Below are 25,198 nucleotides of genomic sequence, written 5' to 3' on the forward strand. Positions count from 1 at the left end.
AGCTAAGTGGCGAAGGAAAAAAATAATAAATGAGGGATTTCCATGCCGGCAGATGCAGAAAGATCTCTGTATTTCTGGAGCTTCGATCCGGCGTTACCTAGCAACAGCCCACGCCCTTGGAACATTAGGGGCGCCCGCGTCTGCGCCAGAGTGATTTCTTGCGTCTGGGTTGACAGACAAAATGGCTTCGAATAATTACAGGGAAGTTTTTCATTGTTACAATAATGAAAATTTTAAAGTTTAATTTAGGTTATTTTTTAACTATTTTAAAGTTTTTTTTCTTTTGTTTTGTTTTTGGTTAAAATATATCAAAAGTTTGCAACATTCCTTTTGTATTGACGGGAAACATCTGTTTGTAAAAAAACATGAAGTAAATGTCAAATTTACTGTAATAGAACGCCTTCATCATAGCTGAATTCTTTAATGTAGGATTTTATGACATTACCGACATATATACCTGAAGAAATGAATCAAAGATAAATACAATGAATTGCAAAAATGTAACGGAGACTAATTCTGTAGCTGCGCTAAAGCACTTGAAACTAGGAAAAGTTATAAACGTTCATCTATTGGCTTATTTCCTAAAGATATTTTAGTATAGAAGTTTCATTTACTATAAATTTAGAGAAATTAGTAGATGAAGACTATATAATAAATCATCATTCATATTTTTAGTCCAAAGAGGCAATTTGCCCTGAAGGACTATTAATTTCGTTTTGGCATTTTGCGTCGGTAACTTTAAAAGGCTGTATCACTTTTCAAATCGTTGCCACCATATATTATCGCCCTGTCTTATATTTAAAGGAATTAAATAATGAAGAATCTGCATAAATAGTTGTATGTTTCTCGTATCATGATAAAACAACGGTACCTAGAGCCATCAAAATTTGAATAACGTAATCTTGTATGGAAGATTACATTATGCATGTGGAATCCCTAATTTGAATTTGAAATTTGTTTTGTTAGTGATTTCAGATTTTGTAAAAATTCAACGAATTTTTGATTAAAAAACTAAACGATTTTAAAGCGAGCAATGGCAACACTGCACGGGGAAAAAAATTATTGCGCGCGAGATTCTGTATCGGAAATTTTAAAGATATGCTCATTTTAAAATTAATTTGCGATTTTGCTCTTGAACTGAATTTTATAGTTTGAGTACGTAGAACATGATATTTAAAAAATAAACGTAACGCGCAAAACATTCAAAAACGCCTCTTTGGACGTAATTTTAAATCTGAAACCTTTCAGATTTTTTTCAAGTTGTTATTTATCATTCTGACGTCATTGCAAAGTCCACGAGTAAATTTTTCTTATTTTAATTAACTCATCAGACGTATAATTTGTTATTAGCAATACTTCGTTTTTTGCCGTCACAATAGCAAATTGTAATACTTGCAGCATTTTAATAAAATTCTCCAAAGACAAACTCTAATGTCAATAATTGACTTCTAAATTTATTTATTAGCCCAGAAGGGCTATTAGTCTCGAAGCTACATTTTGCGTTGAATCACTAAAAGCTTTGTATCAGTTTTCAAATTGTTGTCACCAAATTTATAGCCCTGTATTATATTTAAAGAAAAGAAATAATGAGGAATCTACGTGAATGTATGTACGTTTCTCACACTGTGATAAAACAACGGTGCCTAGAGCCATCAAATTTTAAATAACAAGCCCCTCCAAACGAATATGGACGACACCTGGAAGCTAAGCTCCAATTTGGAATTTGTTTTATTATCTGTTTAATATTTTGTAAAACTTTTAACGAATTTTTGATTAACAAACTCAACAATTTCAAAGCGAGCAGTGGCAATACTATAGAGAATAAAACATTTTTATCTCAAGCGCGCGAGACTGTCTATCGGAAATTCTTAAGATATGCTGTTTTTAAATATTTTTAGCACAAAGGCTTTCGAAACGTGTATGTGTCTGCAAATGAAACAAACGCCCGTTTGGATGTAGTATAAAATCTGAAAGCCTTCAAATTTTACTTTTTTAAGTAAACAATTTATTTTTGAAATTGAAGATTTTGGAAGGCCTTTATGCAGCTCGTCAAGAATTATTGTTAGCCGGAAAAGTCTGTTAGTCTCGAAACACGACTTTCCGTTCTTTCTCTCGAGGCTTTGCCATAATCACACACACACACACACACTATTCCACTTGGACCATGTCTATCAATATTTTCTACTGATAAACCGTATTAAACTTCAAAAAAGCTCTTTCGGGCGATCGTTATAATCTGAACTCTTTCAAATATTTATAAATGATTTTTAATTCATAGAATAATATGCATAGGAAAATTAAAGAAGGAAAGAAATATTAAAGCTATAACTAAAGGTGATTCGCTAAAGCTGGCGTTTTATGCAGAACTAAGTCAAATAGGATCAAAAATTGGTGTACCAATCCCCGAAACAATGACAGTGCTTCGAAACGTATTGAAATAAATCGTTCGTCATAGATAGCATTGCCTTGAGTTTACTAAACACAATTTTTTCTCATACCTCTCTCGCCCCCTCCCGTAAAAAAGAATTCTACAATGGAATTGAAGACAACTGTAAAATGTACGAAAGATCAGTCAATAAATCTGTTAAATTTCAAATATAAATATGCATGATTTTGCAAAACTAACTCCAGAGTTTTTCAGTTTACGGTGGTATTTGAACTAGTTTTTGTTTAAAGCGAAATCTTTCTGAACTTAGCTATTCCTTTGAAACTTTACCTTTGAAACTTTTGCACCATAAACCTGAGAAACTACTTTCTTCCTATATAACAGTGCAAAATTCATTGAAATTTATCATTAACACAGGTTACGAAAGTATCAGCCATATAATGATGAAAGATTATTTTGATGTTTTAAAATAATATCATGATTATATTCGTATATAATAAACTAATGCATACGTCGTCCAGACGGTATAGCGGTTAGGAGAGCCTGACTGCAATACGGAAGGGCCAGGGTTCGAATACCGGAGAAGGCATGGATGTTTGTCCCTTAATAGGAAGGTAGCGTAAGACGCCTTGGCCAACACTTCCGGCCTTAGGAGTGGCCAATGCACTTATAAGCAAGTGCCCGCCATTGGGAAAAAAAACTAATGCATACTGCCAAGATTTACACTTATACCCCAATTCTATGATTCCCCGATTGTTACTCGCAGCCTTAATGATTATCTGTACTGATGATTGCTGAAATTGCTTTATTATCTTTCTCTTTCCCATCGTCATTTCTAGCCTCGCATCATGAAATTGGCTGCTTGAGTAGCAACAACTACTATTCAGTCTGAAGCGTTTCGGCTGGTTGTCTAAAATTAGGTACACCTGCGTTGATACTGTAGTTTTGTAACTATTAAGGATGAATATCAGACTTATAAGAGCTATCTCTGATTTGCATAATAATTGCTGCGTTGCTGTAGCAAAATCTAGGCAATCTATACCAAGTTTGTTTATACTATAAGGTTTGCTCTTGTGTAACGTCACTTACTCCTAGTCTGCTCAAAAGCCACTACTTCATTTGTGTCTTCGTTTCTCCCACTTCTATAAGCAAGTGACGTAAGCGTTGAGAAGAGCTTGACGTAGTTTGTCTGCTGACCTTGATTTGTATATGCAAAGGGGGATTCAAGAAAAGTCTGCTTTCCTTGGCATGTCTTGTGATTCCTTGAAATAGATTTTAGCATGGTTATTTGAACATGGTAAACCACATCTGTTCAGGGCTATCTGCCTAAGAAGAGAGATGGCTTCGTGGAGAATTTTCTATGAAAAACCACCTCGTATTCACTTGAAATGAATAGACAAAATATTGTTGCCGAATAATTTACACTATTATTGTTGCCGAATAATCATGAGAAGGGAACTTTAACCTTTAGATGGTCATTATTTAGCTCGCATTCCAGTTACGCATCGTAGTGGGCGCAAACGAACACAACTCGCATTATAAATTTACGACCGACAGATATCGTGCATATTTGGGAAAAAAGAATTGCTTAATTTCGGAACCCCCGAAGAGTTATGATTGCTTGAATCTTTTAAAAAACACTAATATTTTTCCCTAGAACAACATGCAGGGTGTTCGAAAAAATGGCCACAGGCTTCATTTTCTTAGCAGTTGATCCCAATTTTAATTGTTCTCTTAAAAATAATTAATCTAAAATAATCTTATAAATTTCTCTATACGTATTATCAGGTCCAATGTTCCTTCTAACCTACTTCGGGAACATGCAAGGACCTGACTCGGAACAGAGAGCTTACTAAAGCTATGTTCAAAACTGTGGGAAGTAAACAGGATACACAAGAAGGGTATACAAAACCCTTTATTTTTCTCTATTTACAATGACTTCCGTACTTCGGAATACACCGACCCGCTACTTGGGGTCAAAACGTAAAAGTATAAAAATAAAACTAAACTCTAATTTAACTTTAGAATAATAAACGTGGAAGATTGGCCTTATATTAACAGGAAGCGTATGTAGTACAGAGAACTGTGAACACTACAATACGTTTAAATTTTATCAAGAGGATTAAAACCTCTGGCCTGGAAGGCAACAAGCAACTGCGTAACTTCTAAGGTAAGCGGCCTGCTTCGACTCACTGCTTCCTCTCTCTCGCTTGGCAAAAAAACCACAACTTAAATACTTGGCGTTCGCCAGACAAACTTTGCATAAAAACCTCAACGCTTATAATTCTGGCCGGAAGTAGAAAATAAGAAGTGATAGTAAAGATTTAAAATAAAATAAACGTTAGTAAAACTTAAGATCCTTACATACTTCCCGCCAGAGTTAATTAGTTTGAAACTGAGGTCTAAAACGACCTTGTTGAAAACTTTTAGCTCTAGAATCTAACGCGAGGCCAATCTTTTACAAATATACTTCGCTAGAAACTAGAAATTTAAAAGAAAGAAATTTGTTTTTACAATAGCAGCTCCCAGGATACACAAATTTTTTTTTTCATCTGTACTGCATCTAAACAGGAGCTCTTATTCAAATCTGGTTCCTTCCAGAGATCTGGAAGGAAAACTAGTTTAATGAAATGTTACACAATGAAATGGCTAGTAACATGTATAATTATATTTCACTTAACATTCTTATTTCATTCATGACTATTTTAATTATCTCTCCCCGTGCTCTCTGACATGTGTTGTAAAAGAACACCAAACACGAATGTGTTTCTGTCTACGTGTTCCACACTTCCTCCTACAATCAAAACACTAACGTGTTAAAATTCAACATAACAAGACCTCTTAACACACCCTAATTTCAACTCTAAACCCTGAGGTACTATTCTAAAAGTGGCTAACTCTAAAGTGTAGCGTCAGAGAGCCTAACTACATCATTCAACCTTTAACACATATTCGCCATGCTTTAGTCTTTTTACAGTCACACGAATAAAAAAAAAATTTAACATTCACTTTTACCATATCACGGTATTTCTTAACATTTAAAATAACAGTTCACATGTATATAAGAACATATCAACATGCCGTTAATTTTACACATTTGAAAACATACATTAGTAGTATATTGTTAACTTCTATTCTTTTCAAAGCAAGTGCCAATTCTTTCTACATTGAAATACTACATTTCAAAAAGTCTTTCAGACTAAAACTTCTTTCTTGCTAGAATGTTTTAAATAAAATTTATACAATAACTTTTTACAATATTTAAGTCTTTATACAACGCTATTATACATCAACTTTAGTTTTACGCTCGAGTAATTGAAAAACATAATACCAAAATCGGTAACAACTCATTTCTCGCCCTTTTGGCGATAAAGGTAGACCTCGCATGAGGTAAAACTTCTTGAAATCTGCCACTTGCATTAAGAATGAAAGATTAACTTAATGTTTGCAAAGTAACATAAAATTTTACTTATCTTTGTGATATTCGGACATCCTTTTGTGGGCCCAGTCTTTAAAGGTATTGCAGATAGTAGTTTGATTTATCCTCCTTCTTGTACGGGCTTCAGTGCCTTCCTCTGGAAGCTTCCTTTTTTCACCAGTTCGGTCACCCTTGAATACCTTCTTTTTCTCCTCTGCTTGTGGTCTTGGCCGTTTGATGGCAGCTGGTCTTGGCGGAACCGGGAACCTTCTTTCGTGTTCCTGCTTGGACCTCGTTGCTGGCCGTTCAAATTTTCCTTGTAACTTTTCCTCCGCCGTTGATGGCCCTTCCGCAGTTCGGCGGCATTTGCTGCGGAGAGTCCTGTCGGATGAGTAGATCTTCCGTTTTAGAGCCGGGTTATAGTTGCCGTCATTTCTCCTGGTTCTCTTCACATCCGTCGTCCTTCTCCCTTCTTCATTCTGGGGGTGTTCGTGAACTCTCTTTTCTGGACGGTGGAATGGCTTCTTTTTCTTGCTACCTTCAATTTTTCCGCGGGGAAATTTTCTTTTCACTTGCTCCTGCCTCTTAATGGCTTGCCCTTGTACTTGTCGTTTTTCCACCTCTGGAGCTTGTGCCTGCGGTGTCTGCCGTGCCGGATCCTGCAAAAGATCTGAAAATATTTGCATTTTATTACGATCAAAGTAGGGTTTGATTTGATCAATGTTTGCGGAGCAGGTTTCACCATTTCTGGCTTTTAACACTACTACAGCGTGAGTTATTTTTATTTTTTCTATAACATATGGTCCTTCAAATCGTGGAAAAAATTTGGCAGTCTTATCTTCTGGTGCTGAAGAAAGTGAATGCTTAATTTTTAAAACTTCATCCCCTACTTTATAAGTTACTCCCCGTCGTTTCAAGTCGTAATATAATTTTTGTTTTCTCTGTGCTACTTCAGTATTCTTCTTTGCTTCCTTAATTAGTTTTTCTATATCACCCATTTTAAATTCTGGGGCTCTTTGTTGCACATAAAATAATTTATCTAACGGCGTTATAATCTTTCTGCCTAGAAATAACTCAGCAGGAGTTTTGCCCATTGTATCATGTTTTGCGGTCTTAAGGGCGAAAGCAAATTCATTGACATAGTTATCCCAGCTTTTATGAAAATTTTTAACATAACTACGGATAATTTTCACTATATTTCTATTGACCCGTTCAGCGAAATTTGATTGCGGCCGATACGGGACCATTTTTAAATGACGTATGCCCAGTTTTTGGCACATGTCTTCAAATATATTACTTACAAATTGAGGACCAGTATCCGATATAACTTTTAGGGGCGCCCCGTATTTTAAAATATATTTATTTAAAATAGAAACAGTAACTAATTTCGCGGAGGCTCCTTTTAAGGGAACAATTTCGGTCCATTTACTAAAATGATCAACCATAACAAGGAGATAGCGACTTTTATTTAACTGACTTTTTGGGAAAGGGCCCAATAAATCGATGCCAATTATTTCATTTGGAAATTCGGATTTAATACTATTTAGAAACCCGGCCGGGCGGAAATTAATATAATTAACTGCTTGACATGTTGGGCAGGACTGGACATACGCCCTTGTTAACTTTTGCAGTTCAGGAAAGTAGACTGCCTCGCGTACGCGTTGGATAGTTTTTCGAATACCAGCATGAGAAGCTAAAGGGCTGTCATGGAGCTCCTGCAAGATATTTAATCTAAGACTAGCTGGGATAACAGGTCGAAATTCGTTGTTGGAATTCGTAGTTTTTGTATAGAATAATAGACCATCTATTAGTTCGTAATGGGCCGCCCTATTTCTTATCGCCACAATATCTTGGTGGCTAAAATTTTCAGGATCCTTCAAATACTCATAAATACTTCCAAACTCAGGATCCTTACCCAGTTCGGTTATTACAGTTTCTCGGGAATTTATTGTACATGCTGTGAGCATTGCCACCTTTACGGTATTACCTTGTTCATCTATTTTAATTCTCGATAGGGCATCTGCTACGATATTTTTCTTTCCGGGGATATGCTTGATTACCAGATTATATTCTTGTAACTTGAGTGCCCATCCTGTTAACCTTGGGGATAAATTTTTCCCTGAGTACAATCTAGTTACCGCCGCATGATCAGAGTACACTGTTATCGGCGCCTTTCCAAAATAGACTCGGAACTTTTGCACTGCTAACAGAACTGCAAGTGCCTCTCTCTCGGTCGCGGAATAGTTTCTTTGTGTTTGATTTAAAGTTCGGCTAAAAAATGCCACGGGCTGCTGATTTTCCGAAAGTACCGCTCCCACCGCATAATCCGAAGCATCCGCTGAAATTTCTAAATTCTCATCCTTTTCAGGAAATTTCAACACAGGGGCTTGCGTTAATGCTTGTTTTAATTTTTCGAAAGCACTATTGGCTTCGGCCGTCCACGAGAATCTTCCCTTTTTCCTTTTTAATTTTAACAATGGCTCAGCGATAGCCGCAAAATCTTTTATAAAGGACCTATAATATGAACAATGTCCTAGAAAAGAAGAGAGCTTCTTTGCCGTGTTTGGAGTCGGATACTTTTGTACAGCGATTATTTTTGATTCGTCTGTCTCGATTCCTTTTTGTGATATTTTGTAACCTAAATATTTTAATTCAGGGGCTGCAAATTTGCACTTTTCAACATTAACTTTTAGACCGGCCTTAATAAAGAAAACACCTGTCTTAAATCCTGTACATGTTGGTCGAGATTATCACTAGTAATAATGATATCGTCTAAATAGATAAATGTGGACTTTCCAAGAACAGGTCTTAACACAATGTCCATGCATCGCTGAAATGTTGCCGGGGCCCCTGAAAGGCCAAACGGCATACGCAAAAATGCATAAGTGCCAGACTTGGTTATAAAAGCAGTCTTAGGCACGTCCTCAGGCCTAACCCTATTTGAAAATAACCAGTCGTTAAGTCTAAAATTGTCATAAATTTGGTTGATTTTATGTTCCTTAGAATTTCTTCAATGATCGGTAACGGATATACTGGATATTTAGTTATGGAGTTTAATTTACGGTAATCAATAGCGAATCTCCACCTTTTTGGATGCGTCAAAGGATAGGCATTATTTTTCTTACATAAAACCACTGAGCTAGCATAACTACTTGAGATGGGCGTTATGATCTTTTTACGTAGCATATCGGTAATATGCCATTCTATAATTTTTTCCTTATTCTTATCATACCGGTATGGTTTTTGGCGAACTGGCATTGCATCTCCGGTGTCAATACTATGGTTAGTAACCTGAGTAAATCCTGGAATATCACTAAATAACGAAGCAAATTCACTTACCACTTGTCGGATTCTTCCTTGCTCGTCATTAGGGAGGTGGTCAAGTTTTAACATCAGCGGTTCAGCCTTTTCTGCAAGAACTGGTTTCATTGTCAGCTTAAGGGACGCTTCATTAAAATCCAGTGTTGCTTGTGCGTCTGAAAGAAAATCTATTCCTAAGATTAAATGTGCTTGCAGATTCTTTACTATAAAAAACATCACCTTTACTTGTTCGTCCTTGATACGGATATACAACGGTACTTTACCTATGCACTTACATTTTTCTCCTTGCGGCGCTAACACTGTCGTATTATCCGAATTATATATGCGGTATTTGCGAAAATACTTCCTAAAAAAATCTTCTGCCACACAGGAACACTGCGCGCCTGTATCCAGGAGTGCGGTGGCTGGGATATTATTCACCAACACTTCAATCTTCGGAAGAGTCAAATTTTTCACCATTACTGTATTTAACTTGTAGGAAGAGGGGTTTTCTTGGCCTTCGGATTTCCGCACCCTCCCGTCAGCAGAAATCCGTTTTAGTTTAAATTATTTTTCATTTCCGTGCTTTCCTTCTTTTTCCCCTGGCCTTGAGACTTTTTTCCTGGGTTGCTATTGAACTGTCGACGTTCGCCGGCTGTTTTTGAATGCTCGGGCTTCCTTGCCCACTGATTCGCTTTGCCTCCGTAGCCGTGTGCTTGAGTTTGCTGTAGTCTTGGCGTACCAAATTGGTTTCGCTGTTGATATTGGCGTCTTCTTTCGACGTCCGCCGTTCTTCTACTTTCAAACTGGATTGCTAGCTCAAATAACTTTTCCAGTGTAGTCGGATTTCTTAATTCAATAAAGTCTTGCACTTGGGGCAGTAACCTTGGCAAAATCACTTGAATTATTTCAGGATCCGGACGGTTTCCATACAAGAGTTTGAAGACGTGAATTTTTCTTAAAATAAAGCTTGAGAGGTTTTCGATTCTTTGTTGATATATACTAAAAAGTTCCGTTTCTAATTTCGCACGATCCCTTACAACAGGGAAGGCTTTTAGTAGGGCAGTCTTGAAATTTTCGTAAGTATAGGTGGGACTTCCTGCTTGACCCAAGAGACTTCTGCCTATACATTTGAACCAGTTAAGCGCTTGGCCCCTCAAAACGCTGGTAGCTAAGGTAACTTTTTGAAACTCGTGCACGGGGTAGAGCATGAAGTGGTCATCCAATTTTTCCAAAAAACTGGTTACCGGTGAGTTTCCATTAAATGTTGCTTCTGGTTTCAATGAAGCGCGCATGGTCTGGACGATGTAACCAAGTCCTTCCAGGGCGGCAGCTGGCATTTCTGGATTTCTGAGCCGTTTCTGCAGGCAGCACAGGTTCTTCTTGAAACTCGGCCATGGTTATTCTTCTTCGTTGGGCGCCACTATCAGGTTCAATGTTCCTTCTAACCTACTTCGGGAACATGCAAGGACCTGACTCGGAACAGAGAGCTTACTAAAGCTATGTTCAAAACTGTGGGAAGTAAACAGGATACACAAGAAGGGTATACAAAACCCTTTATTTTTCTCTATTTACAATGACTTCCGTACTTCGGAATACACCGACCCGCTACTTGGGGTCAAAACGTAAAAGTATAAAAATAAAACTAAACTCTAATTTAACTTTAGAATAATAAACGTGGAAGATTGGCCTTATATTAACAGGAAGCGTATGTAGTACAGAGAACTGTGAACACTACAATACGTTTAAATTTTATCAAGAGGATTAAAACCTCTGGCCGCTTACCTTAGAAGCAACTGCGTAACTTCTAAGGTAAGCGGCCTGCTTCCGACTCACTGCTTCCTCTCTCTCGCTTGGCAAAAAAACCACAACTTAAATACTTGGCGTTCGCCAGACAAACTTTGCATAAAAACCTTAACGCTTATAATTCTGGCCGGAAGTAGAAAATAAGAAGTAATAGTAAAGATTTAAAATAAAATAAACGTTTGTAAAACTTAAGATCCTTACAGTATTTATTAATAAAGTTAATTGTAAAATTTCTCAAAGTAAGGCAAAGAATGTTATGAAAGTCAGTACTGGATTAAGAGGTTAGTATCAGAACAAAATTTAATTTCTCACGCACACAAACAAACAGTCTCACAGAATAAAGCATCATTTATTAAAATGTTCATTAGTTTCACGTCAATTAAATAAATTTTAAAAAATTCCGTACACTGCGCCATATCCATTTTTAATATGTTCTGAAAATTATGTTGAAATCTTTTTTAATTTAAGTAATTTATGTTTTATTTCATATGGTGCTAGTAATTATTTTTTCATGTATTAAAATCTCGATGCATTAAACTCAATACCAGTAATACTAAACAACCTTCTTCGAAAGCCAAAAATGTTATTTAGAATCTTTATATCAACCGATTTTTTTTCTTTTAGAAAATCGTATTCTATTGAAACATTTTTAATCAACAGAATATCATGTAACAAGAACACAGCCCTAGATCTTATTATTAATATTTTTGGTACCAATATGTTGGGCAATATATTTAAAACTTTTTATATAACATCAGATAATGTCACGATAACGTAATTCGAAATGTTATTATTATTTTTTTGTTGTCAGTTTAAACTCTGATCAGTCAGCATAATTTAAATTTTTATAAATAACTTATACTGAGGCTGAATATAATTATTTTCTTAGACCTAATAGTTGTATATTAACAAAACAAATTTACTGTTTTGGATGTTTTAACCAAAGAATATAAGGCATTTTAAGATATGTCCATCTGGGTATTAAATGCGAGTGAACTGATTCTATTACTTGATCAAGTCTTTAACTGTACAACCTGACTTCTGTCACTCTAGCTAATCTCACATTTGTATCAATCAAACTTTCATCATCTCGAATCTAATACAGAGAGTGTTCACACATTTTTGTAACGATTTTGATTTTCTCTATGAATTTGAATATTAATTTTAAAATACAAACGTGACTGCTATCCAATTGGAATAAAGTTTAATTATCGTCTGCAGCATTAAAAATATTCCTTTCTTTAAAATGTGGCTGAAAAATAAACAATAGATCGAAGTCTATATTTGTGCGCTGTCCAAAGAGAAATACTCGTATTCAATTATTAAAAAAGATGCGAAAAGCATGCTTTTAATATTTCTACACGTAAAATAAGTGACATAATTAATATGAAAGGAAAGAAACGTCAAAGTTTATATTTGACTGGGAAAAAGACAAACCATGCATACCCAACAAAGGTACACTGCGCAAAAAAAGTAAAATGGGACAGTTCTATATCTCCCGTTCTACTGGGCCGATTAACGAAATTCAACTTGCGTTTCTCATGTCTCGAAAGGGCGACTTAGGATATGTATTAGAGTTACATATAGCATTGTTCTAATATAGGTATTTTTACACAAAATCGGACTTTTTCTGAACTAATATACCAATTTTTTTCCATATTTCAGTTCTACGACTCAAACTACGCCAAACTACCAAGTTTTGTAAAAATCGCTCGAGTAATTTTTAAACAATTAGTTCTCAAAATTTTAGCTGTTCAATGTTAATTGAATTGGCTATATATCGATATTTTATTAATCTCTCTACTTTTATTAAGCATTTTTGATATTTTCTTTCACATTTCGAAATTCAGGTTCAATCCAAATAAAATTCACCCGTATTTTATAATTTATTTTTAAAATTTTTATTTTAAAATAAGTTTTATAAATTTTTCAAAAACAATTTTGAATTATAACCAAAAAAATTTTACCATCATCCTAAAGTAGATGCATTTCTAAGCATACCTGCAAAAAATTCGAATTTTTTATTCGAAATTTCCAAAGATATACGTGAATTTATATATTGGCGCGTTTTGAAATTTGGCATATTTGTTGAAAGCGATAAAACATCAGATGTGGTTTAAATACTTTGCTAAAATTATTTGGAAGTAGAAACGAAGTGACTCTTCTTCCGCTCATGCACAATGTAAAAAGGTAGGAACGAGGTGCCTTTTTTTCCGCTCCAGCCTCATAGAAGGAAAAGGAAAAATTGGTTGCCATATATTAATAAGTTCGCCAAGTGAATTATTCTTGGCGGAAACTGAAAATATTGCGCCAAGATAAATTTTTGAATTTCTCCGTAAATTTCGCACCAAATTTTACAGAATTTAATATCTAGGCATAATTTGAGTCGTAGAATCCAAATATGGAAAAAAATTGGTATGTTATTTCAGAAAAAGTACGATTTTGTGTCAAAATACCTATGTTATAACAATGCTACATATAAATCTAATATGTATCCTAAGCCGCGCTTTCGAGGCATAAAAAACGCATTTGAATTTTGTCAATTGGCCTAGAACGGGAGATATAGAAAATGCCCCCTTTTTTTCCCCGCAGTATACGTGCGGCTCTTATTAAATCTAAAGTCGCATCTCATGTCTTAAAAGAAAATCCATCCTCCCCTCCCCACAAAATAGCCAATCTCTGTGTAAGGTGTGGTTGTGAGAAAAGGAGAAAAACCGCAAAATAATAATAATAATAATAATAAATAAAATAAAATAAATAAATAAATAAATAAATAAAAAAGGAGCAAAATAAAAATCTAATTGTTAGGTTTATATTTCAGATTGAAAAAAAAGCATAATCTCTATCTAAGTATTTAATATATGGCGTTAGAAACATCTTTCATTAATTATAAAAAATTCCAAATATTTATAAGAACTATCAATTAGCTAAATTATAAATTTCATCAACTATACCTATTACAAATTGTACCAATTAAATGTATTAATTAACAACATGTTTTAACACTACATGTTTACCGAACTTGGATATCATATACAGCAGATTTCCTTTTAACAGGCAACAACGGGAGCGCGCCGAATCCGGATAACTGAAGATATATTTCTAGAATTTATTTACTCACTTTTTGTGGCGCCATCAGTGGAAACGGCTGTATGCGAAGCCCGTCGATAGTAATTTTTATCTATCGGCCACAGTTAAATAAATAATATCGAAAATCGTACAAATTGTTTAAAATTGAAACACACAGGCATGATTTTATGTTTCAGAGAAACAAAATTAAAGAAACTTTTTAAATTATCATATTTATTATCACCTAAAAATTACAAATTTAGTATGATAGCATTTAACTTCGATTGGCTGCCTGCTTACAAGACAGTCGCCGTAGATTTATAAAATCGCTGTGTATACAATGCAGCCTCGTCTAGTACGAACATATAGCAAGTGAACGCTTCTCGGAAAATCTTTTGAAAAGTCTGCAGTTCTTCGTCGCTTCCTTTCCACGTAACTTTATTGCTGTGCTTGTAGTTTTCATCTTCATTATTCCTTACCTACTCATCACTTTTCTTTTTTCCCAGTACGTTTTCGATTATTTCACCATCCTCTTGAGAGAGTGCGACAGAAACTCAGTTTTCTACTCAAATCTTTTCCGAATGCGTATGAAAATCCAAGATGTCTGACACGGGCACTGGTCTTGTTTTAAAACCAAATAGTGTAGAGTCAAGGTAGTTGTAGGTTACTTTGAAGTATTGTGGTGTAGGTTATTTTGAAGCAGGAGACATGAAAAACCTGCAATGCCTTCACCGGAACTCGAACCTGGGCCTCTCGAATACGCATCGAGTGTGCTACCATTACGCCACAAAGACATACCTGAAAGAGGGAGAAAATACCTTATATTAACATGAATTTTTGTCACTCAAATCGTATTCTAACATAATAGTAAGCCACAATTTACACCAATAGCGACTTAAAGTAATGCTCATTATATCTTTACAAGAAAGAGAAAAAGAAAACATGAAGTCCTTCAGTGTAAAATGTTTTTGAAAATCGTCGATACTACTTTTAAAGTTCATATGTAGATGCATAAAAAGAAATCAGTAGTTTATCTTTATATTATGTATAATGCCTTGATTTACTAGTAGCGTAAGGCTTGTTTCGTTAGGAGGCAGAAACATAACACAAATATCATCAACACTTAAGTCTTCGGATGATTAGCCCTTTATGTACTTTCTTATAGGCCTAAATTTAGGATTTAAATTTATTGAAGGGCCATTATTTTGATATTACTGCTTAACCGGGTGCCGTTTAAGAGGGACTTTACTGTAACAGAAACAGAATGAATTTTAATGAAACAGAAATAGGAAACGTCTTTGAATTGTTCCATATTTCTTTGGTTTATTAAATTCCTTCAATGCACATAAATAGATGAAAGCCTCATTTTTTACATCTATATTCATTACAGCAAAAGCCGTGGGAGTCTCTTTCAGCACACGCATTTATTGAATAAATGCGTGATTATGTAAATAACTCAAAGTGATCGCTTACATAAATTGCCGGCTTCTGAATAGCCAAAAAATGAAATGAAATGCTTCCCAGCTTGTACGAATGCTTTGTCCTCTGAAGTGTCATTCATTTTTCTATTTAGGCCACTAACTGCGAAGCATTTGACGACCACAGGATGTTGGTGACGCTAACAACATGAGGAATTTCCTTCTCTCTTCCACTCTGAACGAAAAAAAGAGATAATTTTTTTAAGTGCTTAGTTGGTCGTTTTTTTATTTAGACGGCTACAAGCCGTATTGTAATGCTTTTATAGTTTTTTTACATATGGTAAATTAAGCATTCTTAATTAACCACAAATAAATAGTTGTATACGTATATATGTATTCTATGTATATTTTTGAGAAATGAAATTCTTTTAACCTTTAAATTTCTATTTTTATTAGCAGCAAAGATGCCCTATTAGTCTCGATCAGCACTTTCTCTTCCGTATCACTTTTCAAATAAAACGATGCTGCTGCCAAATGTTATCACCATGTATTATTATTAAAGAAATAATACAGTGAAAATAAATTATTATGGTTACATAAATAAAAGAATGTTGCAGCTACATATTATCGCAATACATTATTTTAAAAAATAATAATATAGTGATTACAAAAGAAGTAGATGACAACAGTTTATTAGGAATTCTAATGATATGGAGCTTTTAAATATTTTGTGATTTTACTGATAAATTTCATCGGATGTTTAACAGTAAGGTTAAAAAGGTAAAACAAAAGTTGTGTTAGCAGAAGTGAGTCCAAAAGGAAACAGGTAAACTGCAAGCTCAGCAAGAACATAAAATAACCTTATTAAACTCTCTGATGCAACAATAAAGTTTGAATCTTCTCCAGATTTTTTAACAGTCATTTTATTAAAATATTTATTTTGTTTATTTTTCCTCTCATGTAAAGTTTCTAATTTTATATCAGATTTGAAAGGTTTCTTCTTTGAACTTAAATATGAGTGTTATCTGATAAGAAGTACTCTTCGCATTCTTCTCGTAAAGATGAAATAAGAGCAACAAGGCACCCATCATCTTTAGATCCCACCATGTCCTGATGTGTAGCATAGATTTTATTTTATTAGGGTGTCACTGTTAAGTCTGAGATCTAGTTACCGTCATTTTCATTCCTGCAGCTGAAGATGAAGTTCTTTTTAATCCTCGAAATTCGAGTCCCGCAAATTTAGGCTTGTTACGTCGATTCTTTTTGTCAGTATTAGTATATTTAATAGTTGTATCTTTAGATTTGAAAGTAATGCATCCAGATTTTGCCAACCTTAAAGATGACGTACATGAACTTTATGGAAATTTTCATGAGGTTCTAAATCATAATGGTTCTTCCAAAACGCTCCTCAAATCTGGAATGGGCCATGCCAATTTATGAATGCAAATTTAGAGGCCAACATTATGGCGTAAAGGACAGGCAGAATGAAAGTACAAAGAAAGGAACTGCTTTCATGTTGATGTATGATATTAACTAATGAAGTATAAGTATTAACTAATAGTGAGATAAAATAAAAAGATAAATGCTTGTAATTCAGAGTAAGACGTTAGAATGGAAGGAAAAAGGGTCATATAATTTTTATTAATTTTTATTAACATGTTATATTAATTTTATTAATGATTATGCGATTCTTTATTATTATAACACTCTGATAACGTAAGTTATATAGTATACACGGATTTCAAATATAAAGCGGTTTCTATAAGTTATTGTACGATTATATATCGTCAAGTTTGCTTTTAGTATCTTTGCTTATTTTCTTTTTAACATCATGTACTAAATGAGTTTTTCACCTTCGTGTTCTCCTTAAATAATGTAAAAAATATCTTTTTGACTGAAATAGATACTTTGCGAAAACTTCAAAGTTAGAATTGTTTTTAATTAAAATAGTTAGAACAAGAGTCCATAGTTCGAAATTTTCAACCATTTTTGTGACACTGATCTTTTTCTTTAATACTTAATTCTACAATTTCCTAGTTCAAATTCTTATTTGTATGAAAGTTCGCCATTGTTGCTTTTCCAGAAACTCTAAGAAATCACTCACAAAGTCAGTTTTAAAATTTCATTTGGCTGTACCATATTTTCAATAATAATTATTTCATCCTCCCTGAAAGGCGTACTTAAACTCGTAAACACATATTCTCCCACGAATCATTCTCTTCCTGTTTAAATGCATGACATCATCGAACATCGTCCTTCAAACAGTATTGTTGGAGATAAAATTTGTAGAATCCTTAATTTGTCGAAGCAGAAAATGTGCTCTCGCTAGGGTGCCTCGTACAATACTATGCTGAGATTCGAACTATGGACTTGCTGGATGTGCTTCCAACTATACCATGAAGGCACAGAAGTAAAGAGGGAGGAAATTCCTTATATTCTCCCCCACTTAAAAGGCGACTAGAGACGCGGGAATGCAATCGCCATGTTCTAGATGTGACGAATTCCACCACATTTTAGTTTGGGAGCCACTATAGAGTAACTAAATGTTTATCAGAACAAGTGACAAAACAAATCAGTGATGTTTTCACCGGAATTACAACTCCGAACACTTCGATTGCTGGACGGACGTGCTTCCAGTTACATCACGAACATATGAAGCAAAGAGGGTGATAATATCTTACAAATTTGCCTAAAATTGCTTCAAGCTATTTCTTTTCCTGTAGCTTTCAGTGACTTTTATATTGGAGATTTCAGAGATAGTAACAAAAATATTTCCTTTTCATTATATTTAAAATATTCCCGTAAGAACAAAAAATTTTATTCTCTCCATTTAATTATCGAAGATGTAAATTATTATTTTTCAAAATTTATCTCCAAATGATGATTTCCAAAACGATTTATATTAATCAAATGGACTTCTGATTAATCGTACAGCTTAAATGACAGCATAACTTAAAACTAAAAAAAACGTTAAAACTAATGCCGGATACATATCGATTAAAACATGTGGAGTGCACCTGCCCAAATACACGTTTGGGGTCAACACGGTCTGAACTCATTCGTTGGCTTTTCCACGAGGCCGTTTAGCAAAAAAGCTTGTTTACTTCTATATTTGCAAATCCTTGTTATATTTAATTATGAAAAATCTTTATCTTTATTACTGTATTCTGTAACTAATAGATATTTGTCAGCATCCAAACTAAATATATTGCTGGCAAGTTATAAATACGCTATTATCGTTTTAATAGGAATTTCATAGATTCTGTTGCAAGAAAACTTTTTAAGTTCATTCAACTTTAATTATACCTTTTTATTCATTATTAGTACAAGCATAAGTTTGCGTAAAAAGTTGAATTTATTATTTCTAGCGTATAATAAAGCTTCAATTCCCGGACAATATATTAAAATAATTAAATGTAATAATTTATATTAAAATAATTAAATTATAATTTATGTTTTATTTACAACCAATGAAGTTGCTACAGGCCGTTTGGAAAATGTATTCATTAGCATATTTACATTTAATTCGCATATTCCGTTTATTTATTTTTTTTTATTATTGTACATCGTGCATGCGGCTTATTTTTATGTTCTGTAAAACATTCTGTATATTTAAATAATTTTTATATGAAAACTCGGTTACACGAGCTTTCTAAACATATTCAAAAATTCACGAATGAAGTATAAATTTCATAATGAATTTTTGTCACCTAAGTGAGAGCCATTAATCTGTTAATAGAGGCTACTTCTTTTTAAATTTGTTATCTTAAATTCCGAATTAAAGTCAGCAATAAATATAGAAAAATGACATAAATCAATAAATTCTATCTTCAGTAAATTTGTACTAAATTCGATCTACTGTGTTCAATAAAAAATTTAGATTTTGTTTATGCAAAACCCTTTTCAACCACAGTGTTGCGATAGTTATCATACAGTTCTACACCTTAATTTGAAAATTTTGTAACTGAAAGTGATATGTCTATAACCAATATTTCAAGATATAAATCCCGTAACTAACTTTCTCAAGTAACCCTGCATTATAATAATCCCTACTCACACGCTTTAGTTGCCATATTGTTTCTTTAACATTAGAAATTCACTCATTATACAAATCCAGCGAATTTAGGAGACATTCTTTTTAACAGTATTCTAAACAAAATCTTGAAAGGAAAAAAAAATATTTCCTTCATAATATTCAGAGCAATGTAATTTAGCGTGATTGGACATAGCACAATTGCTATCCTCCACTAAATTGATGTCACCAAGAGTCAATCCTTCATTCCGCATGGCTGCACGCTCGCAAAAGTTGTCTAGTCATGTTCCTTAATTTTGGCAACACATGTTTCAGAATATATTCGGCAACAAAACAGCATTTTATCGCTTCGCTAGATTATAAACTATTTTTCATTTTTTTAGACAGGCAATTTTGTAGCTCTTCTCTGCATGGGATCTTTCAGCTGGGAATTTCTTGAGTTGAATTGTTTGGCCGTTCGTGAGAAACTCCTTTAAAACATTTTCAGCATGCCAATTCGAAAAGATCTTTTTCTGAAACTACCGAGTTATGTATGCAAATCATAAATCTGAATGTTGAAAATAGATTGATGTGTATCTTGAGCCAGCATTTTACAACCAATGAATGTATCAGGAGATTTTTTATTTTAATGTATTTTCTCGCTCCTTTCCACATGCCCTTTGTGATATAACTGGAAGCACATTTGACGCGTATCCGGGAGTCCGGAATTCGAATCCCGGCGATGGCACTGCGGATTCCTTCAGTTTCCTGACTTCGAAAAGAAAAGTTTTAAATGACTCTACAAATGACGCCCGAACTAAAAGGTGGGAATGATAATTCATCACCACCAGGATTTAGCGATTGGGTCCCCTCGCCCTTTAAAAGGGAGACTATAGAACTTATATCTCCCTCTTTTTGGCATGTTTTCGTAGTGCAACTTGTAGCACACTCGACACGTATTCGGACAGTCCGGAGTTCAAATCCCGGCGAAAGAATTGCGTATTATTCATGTTTCTGCAATGGTATAGCTATTGACTCTACACTTTTTTAAATTTTGTTTTCTGTAATCAAAATTATACCTGCGCAAATCCATATTTTCTAAATGAGAACTGTGAAATCAAAACAGGAATAATAGCCTGGAAAGCAATTTTAAGATGCTTTCATTTGTAAACCAAAGATCTACATCTTAGGAAATTCCAAAAAAAAATTGCATGATTTCGCATTAATAAATTGAATTATTTAATTATAGCAAAGTATACTAAGGAACCTGGCCGGTTCACATGAAATCAAACATAAAAATCTTTTATATTACAAACTTGAACAATCTCGAGAAATAGATAAGTTTGACTTAAATGTTTATCGTAAAGCCTGCATTGTTTTCTACCTTCTAACAGAAGCCTTTGTGAATGATTTATAAGGAAAATCAGTCTTAATTCACATTACATATAGGAGGGGGGGAACCGCTAAAACCCGTGCTGCTACTCGTTCACCGGGAAGCAAAACAGGATGAACATCAATGATATCTGTTCGACCTTTGATGTGTTAGATCTATCGAGAAGTACAACTAATTTGTGGCTTTACTCCTACTTGCCATTGGTAGTTGACAAATGAATGTTAATATGGCTTCAACCCACTTGTCATTAATAGGTCTTCAAGTTGATAGATGAATGTTAATATAATAATAATTACAAAATTTCTTTATGTCGCAAGATTAAAGCTGTTCGGTTAAATCGTTCTCAATCGAAGATGTATTGATATCACTCTCCTTTGCTACATTTTGATTGTACATTCATAAAACTAATAAATATTCAATACATATGTAGTTAAATGTACTTCATGTAAGGATAATTATCAAACCTCTATGTTCATATCGTACTATTATTAAATAAGAGGGAAATCAGAGTTCTAGCTATTCGCGAAGGTCTGAAAATATTATTAAGTTCTGAGAAACTAAAACTTTCACTGAAATTTATGAAATACTCATTCTTTGTTCCTCGACTTACAACGAGGATATGTCATGATGAATCCAGTGTAAGTTAAAATAATAAAACAAAAATGCCCCTTAACTTACAAAACAACACACTTTAACCTATCTAAAATGCCATCAGAATACTTAATGTTACTAACTTAACAGAAGGTAAAATCAATTAACTCAAATAGTATAATGCCATTTTAAATAATTTTTTTGTGATAATATTTTGTGTACCTCATTTAATTTTTTGAACATTACCTGAAAGTTAAGATCTTTATCATCACTTGGATATTCACCATTAACATACGCAGCTGATAGCACAGTGGGCTTCAAGAATTATAGAAGCCTCAAACTTAAATTAATATTTGGATAACAGAGAAGTTACCGCAGCAAGGTCATAAATTTCCTTCTTTTGGTGACACTTGAGAATGATTTATAATAGGCAATGAAACGTCGATACTTATCAGAATATACCAAGAAGCTACTAACATTCAACGCTGGAACTTACTTCTTCTAATTGCGAATTTCCCTGGAGCAAACGAGAAAATTCATTCTGTACCTGCCTGTCTGTACTTTTGTCGGATAAAACATCGTGCCACATACTGTTCGCCACAGGGAAAAAAATTAAAATCCAAAATCTGGAGTATGATTTTGTATCATCGTGAAGTAGGAATATCGTGTATCAAAACTTCGCTAAGTTGGAATAATATCTAGCATAAATAATTTGAAAATTAGAATAGTATTATCCTGCACTGGCGTGATCAACATCATTAAAAGCTGGAAAAAGTCTGAACACTGGAAGTTTTACGATTATTGTTGTTGTTACTTTGCTTTTATTGTTTTTGCTTCGTTTTCACTGCAGATATCGAGCAATGAATGCGACTACTTCAACCAAGCAACTTCTGACTACAAATAAACTAATAGTGATTTTAATTTTTTAAACGTTTTTTCTAGAATAGTCGTTACCAAATATTTTCCATAATTTGTTGTTAGAGGAAAAAAACGTGTAATAAAAAGAAAGATTCCCCACAAAAAAATAATGTAACAAAAAGTAATAATAAATATATTAATAAGGAAAAATTAATAAAAATTGTAAATAAATATGTATAATTAAAAAAATTAAAAACTTATCTTCCGAACCAAAGTTGTTCGGAAGCCACACATCGAGGACTAAAATAATGCGTAAAAAATCCCCAGTCATATCTTCGAAAAAAAATTTTTATTATTTATCAATAAATCTAACTAAATATCAAGTAGCTATAAGCCTCTTCGGAGTTCGGACTTGGAACCCAGGATGTGGGAGCTAACATCACTAATCACTATACCGATCACAGAAGGTCATATTCAGTATAATATGTTGGGCCATATAAAAACTCTCCGCGGTTTTTTGGTACATTTTTAACTCAAATTTACTTTATTAAAAATCAATTTCAACCAAGTACCTATTGATCTTTTGTCATTTTTCGGGTGACTTCATAATTCCATCGGTGTAGAACTTCTGTGGTTTATCGTCGAAAACCTTGGCCAAGTGATTTTCATCGGCCCTTCGGTCGGCCAATTTTTCAACATAAAGAGAGTTTTGCAGAGACCGAAACAAATGGTAGTCAGACGGTGCGAGTTCCGGGCTATACGGTGGATGCATCTAAACTTCCCGTTCCGAAATTAAGTTCCGTCAATTTGTTCCGAGTCATCAAAGATGTGTGTGGTTGCACATTGTCATGATGGAATACGACTTCCTTTCTTTTGGTCGGTTCTGGTCGCTCTTTCTGTATTGCTTCGTTCATACTGTCGAGGTGTGCGCAATACAGGGCCGAATTGACGGTTTCGCCAGATTGCAGCAGCTCAATGGACAGTTCCGAATTCTTTGACATCAAAATTTTCGAAATGGACTCGAGCAAACCACTCCTGGGTCCTTCGTCCACTCACAGCATTCTCAACGTACACTTCACAAATTTTTCGGCGTCTTTTTGCAGCTTTATTACCTTTTTTATAGTCAAAAAGCATTACATAGAGTATTTCTTCAGATATTTCGCTCATTTTCAGTTCACTATAACTTTTTACAGGAGCAACGAATTAGAAAATTATCTCCATAAACAATGAAAGCTGAATGGCACCTTTTAAGCAGATGTTCGTTTGAGACAATTCACAGCAGTTAGCTGTGGAGACAATCGGACGACTGCCGGATATATAGGCATCAACACCATCTAGTGGCAAAAAACCACGGAGACTTTTTATATGACCCAATATATCTACAATTAAAAAACAGCGTTTTTTATCTCGTCGTAATTGTTGAAAGTATTTGTCAAAAACAAATTCTCAAAAAGGACCTTTATAAAAAAGAAACATATATATTTTGTTACATTTAACAAAATAAAAATTTTCGAGACGAAAAGCGTTTATAAATTTCTTAAAGTGAGTTTTTTTTTTCTTCCTGAAAACAACATAAGAGGCGGTGAAAAGCAATCGGGGGGAAGAATAATCTAAAATTGTTTTTTTTTTTAATAGCTGAGATAAAGTGCTATTTTTTTATTCTTTTTATACGACCCGCAAAAAGTACGGTTTTTACTAGCCTCAGTCATCAATCTTAGTTTTTGAACTGTACCCATTAACTGTACCCATTTGTTTATGGCGCCTAGAAACACGCAATTTTCCATTTTTCAACGCTTCTGAAATGGAGTGAAATTATCTAAGCACCTGTAAATTTATTTGATGTTTTGCTTTCCCTAAATTTTGCGTTATGTGAGAACATAAATAAACAATGTATAATTTTCACTTCCTAAATATTTTTGTCATAACTTATCGCAGATTGTAATATTTTCATTAAGAAAAATGTTTAACCATCATTTACAAAATAAAATAAGGTAAATGCATCAGTATTTAATTTGATCAAAATCCGACGTTAGTATTAAAAACCTTACCCTAGTATTAAACAGCATTCAGTGTTAAGTGGTTGTAAATATATTATGTATACTTATTATCCCTCTTACTTCTCTGTCCATCCTTCTTATATTAAATATGTATCATCAAGCTATCTATTCGGAACAAATTTAATATTTTTATCCTAATTAGTATAAAAAGAAATAATCTCTCCTTTTGACCAAAATGTACATTTCTTACGAAAATTTTGTAAAATAAATTTAGTCAAAAAAATTTAGCATTAATTTTATGTTTTCTTTTCGAATTTGTACTAAATCACCGAACAAAACTTTATATTAAATTTTGCTTTAAATTCGATATGTAATGAATTAATTATAGTGTTTTATATAAATTGTTTTGCAAATTTAATACTTTTCTAAGCTTAGAAGACTGAAATAAGTTTGAATAATATGCTTAATTGAGCTTGAAAATGTAATATTAGCCTGTATACAAAATTGTTGTCCTTTCATTAATTGCATCGTAGTCATCTTGTTTACATTTATGAAATAGTAATGAATTTTCATTATATTCCTTTTTAAAATTTTTCTTCATTAGTACTTTACACTTAATAATATTTTATTTAAATTCTGCTAGTTTTAGAACATTTGAAAAAGTTTCAAAATAACGTTAAAATTACCTCAAAAACCTTAACATGCAACAGAGAATCTTAAGGATCTCAAAGACCTTAACATGCAACAGAGAATCTCAAAGATCTCAAAGACCTTGCATGTATTACCAAATTCACTTCCTAATGGCTTATTAATGAACAAAGTTGACAAATAATTAAGCAATGAAATAGTTATAGGCTGAATAGATAAAATCATTGGATATTTTCATCTTGTGATCAAAGGTTAATAATATATTTGTGCTCTTCATCTGTTATAAGTAAAAAATGTAGAAA

General features: G+C 33.7%; 2 protein-coding genes across 8 annotated transcripts in view; one reads left to right on the top strand and one right to left on the bottom strand.

The window, feature by feature from the left end:
• Positions 1 to 25,198, top strand: part of LOC118183318 (uncharacterized) — a 466,396-nt gene that overhangs the window by 329,285 nt on the left and 111,913 nt on the right. The window lies entirely within an intron of this gene.
• Positions 14,270 to 25,198, bottom strand: part of Taz (tafazzin, phospholipid-lysophospholipid transacylase) — a 241,944-nt gene continuing 231,015 nt past the window's right edge. Inside the window, exon 6 of one of the 2 annotated variants that reach the window (XM_085821772.1) lies at positions 14,270 to 14,777. In XM_085821772.1, the coding sequence (XP_085677898.1) occupies positions 14,628 to 14,777 (150 nt within the window). In that variant the 3' untranslated portion in view covers positions 14,270 to 14,627. The remainder of the gene's footprint in view (positions 14,778 to 25,198) is intronic. The other variant, XM_085821768.1, reaches the window with a different exon arrangement.

This window comes from Stegodyphus dumicola, chromosome 8 (assembly GCF_044657685.1).
Source record: "Stegodyphus dumicola isolate Sdum_Otavi_A_Nest chromosome 8, ASM4465768v1".
In the NCBI taxonomy this organism is placed as follows: domain Eukaryota; kingdom Metazoa; phylum Arthropoda; class Arachnida; order Araneae; family Eresidae; genus Stegodyphus; species Stegodyphus dumicola.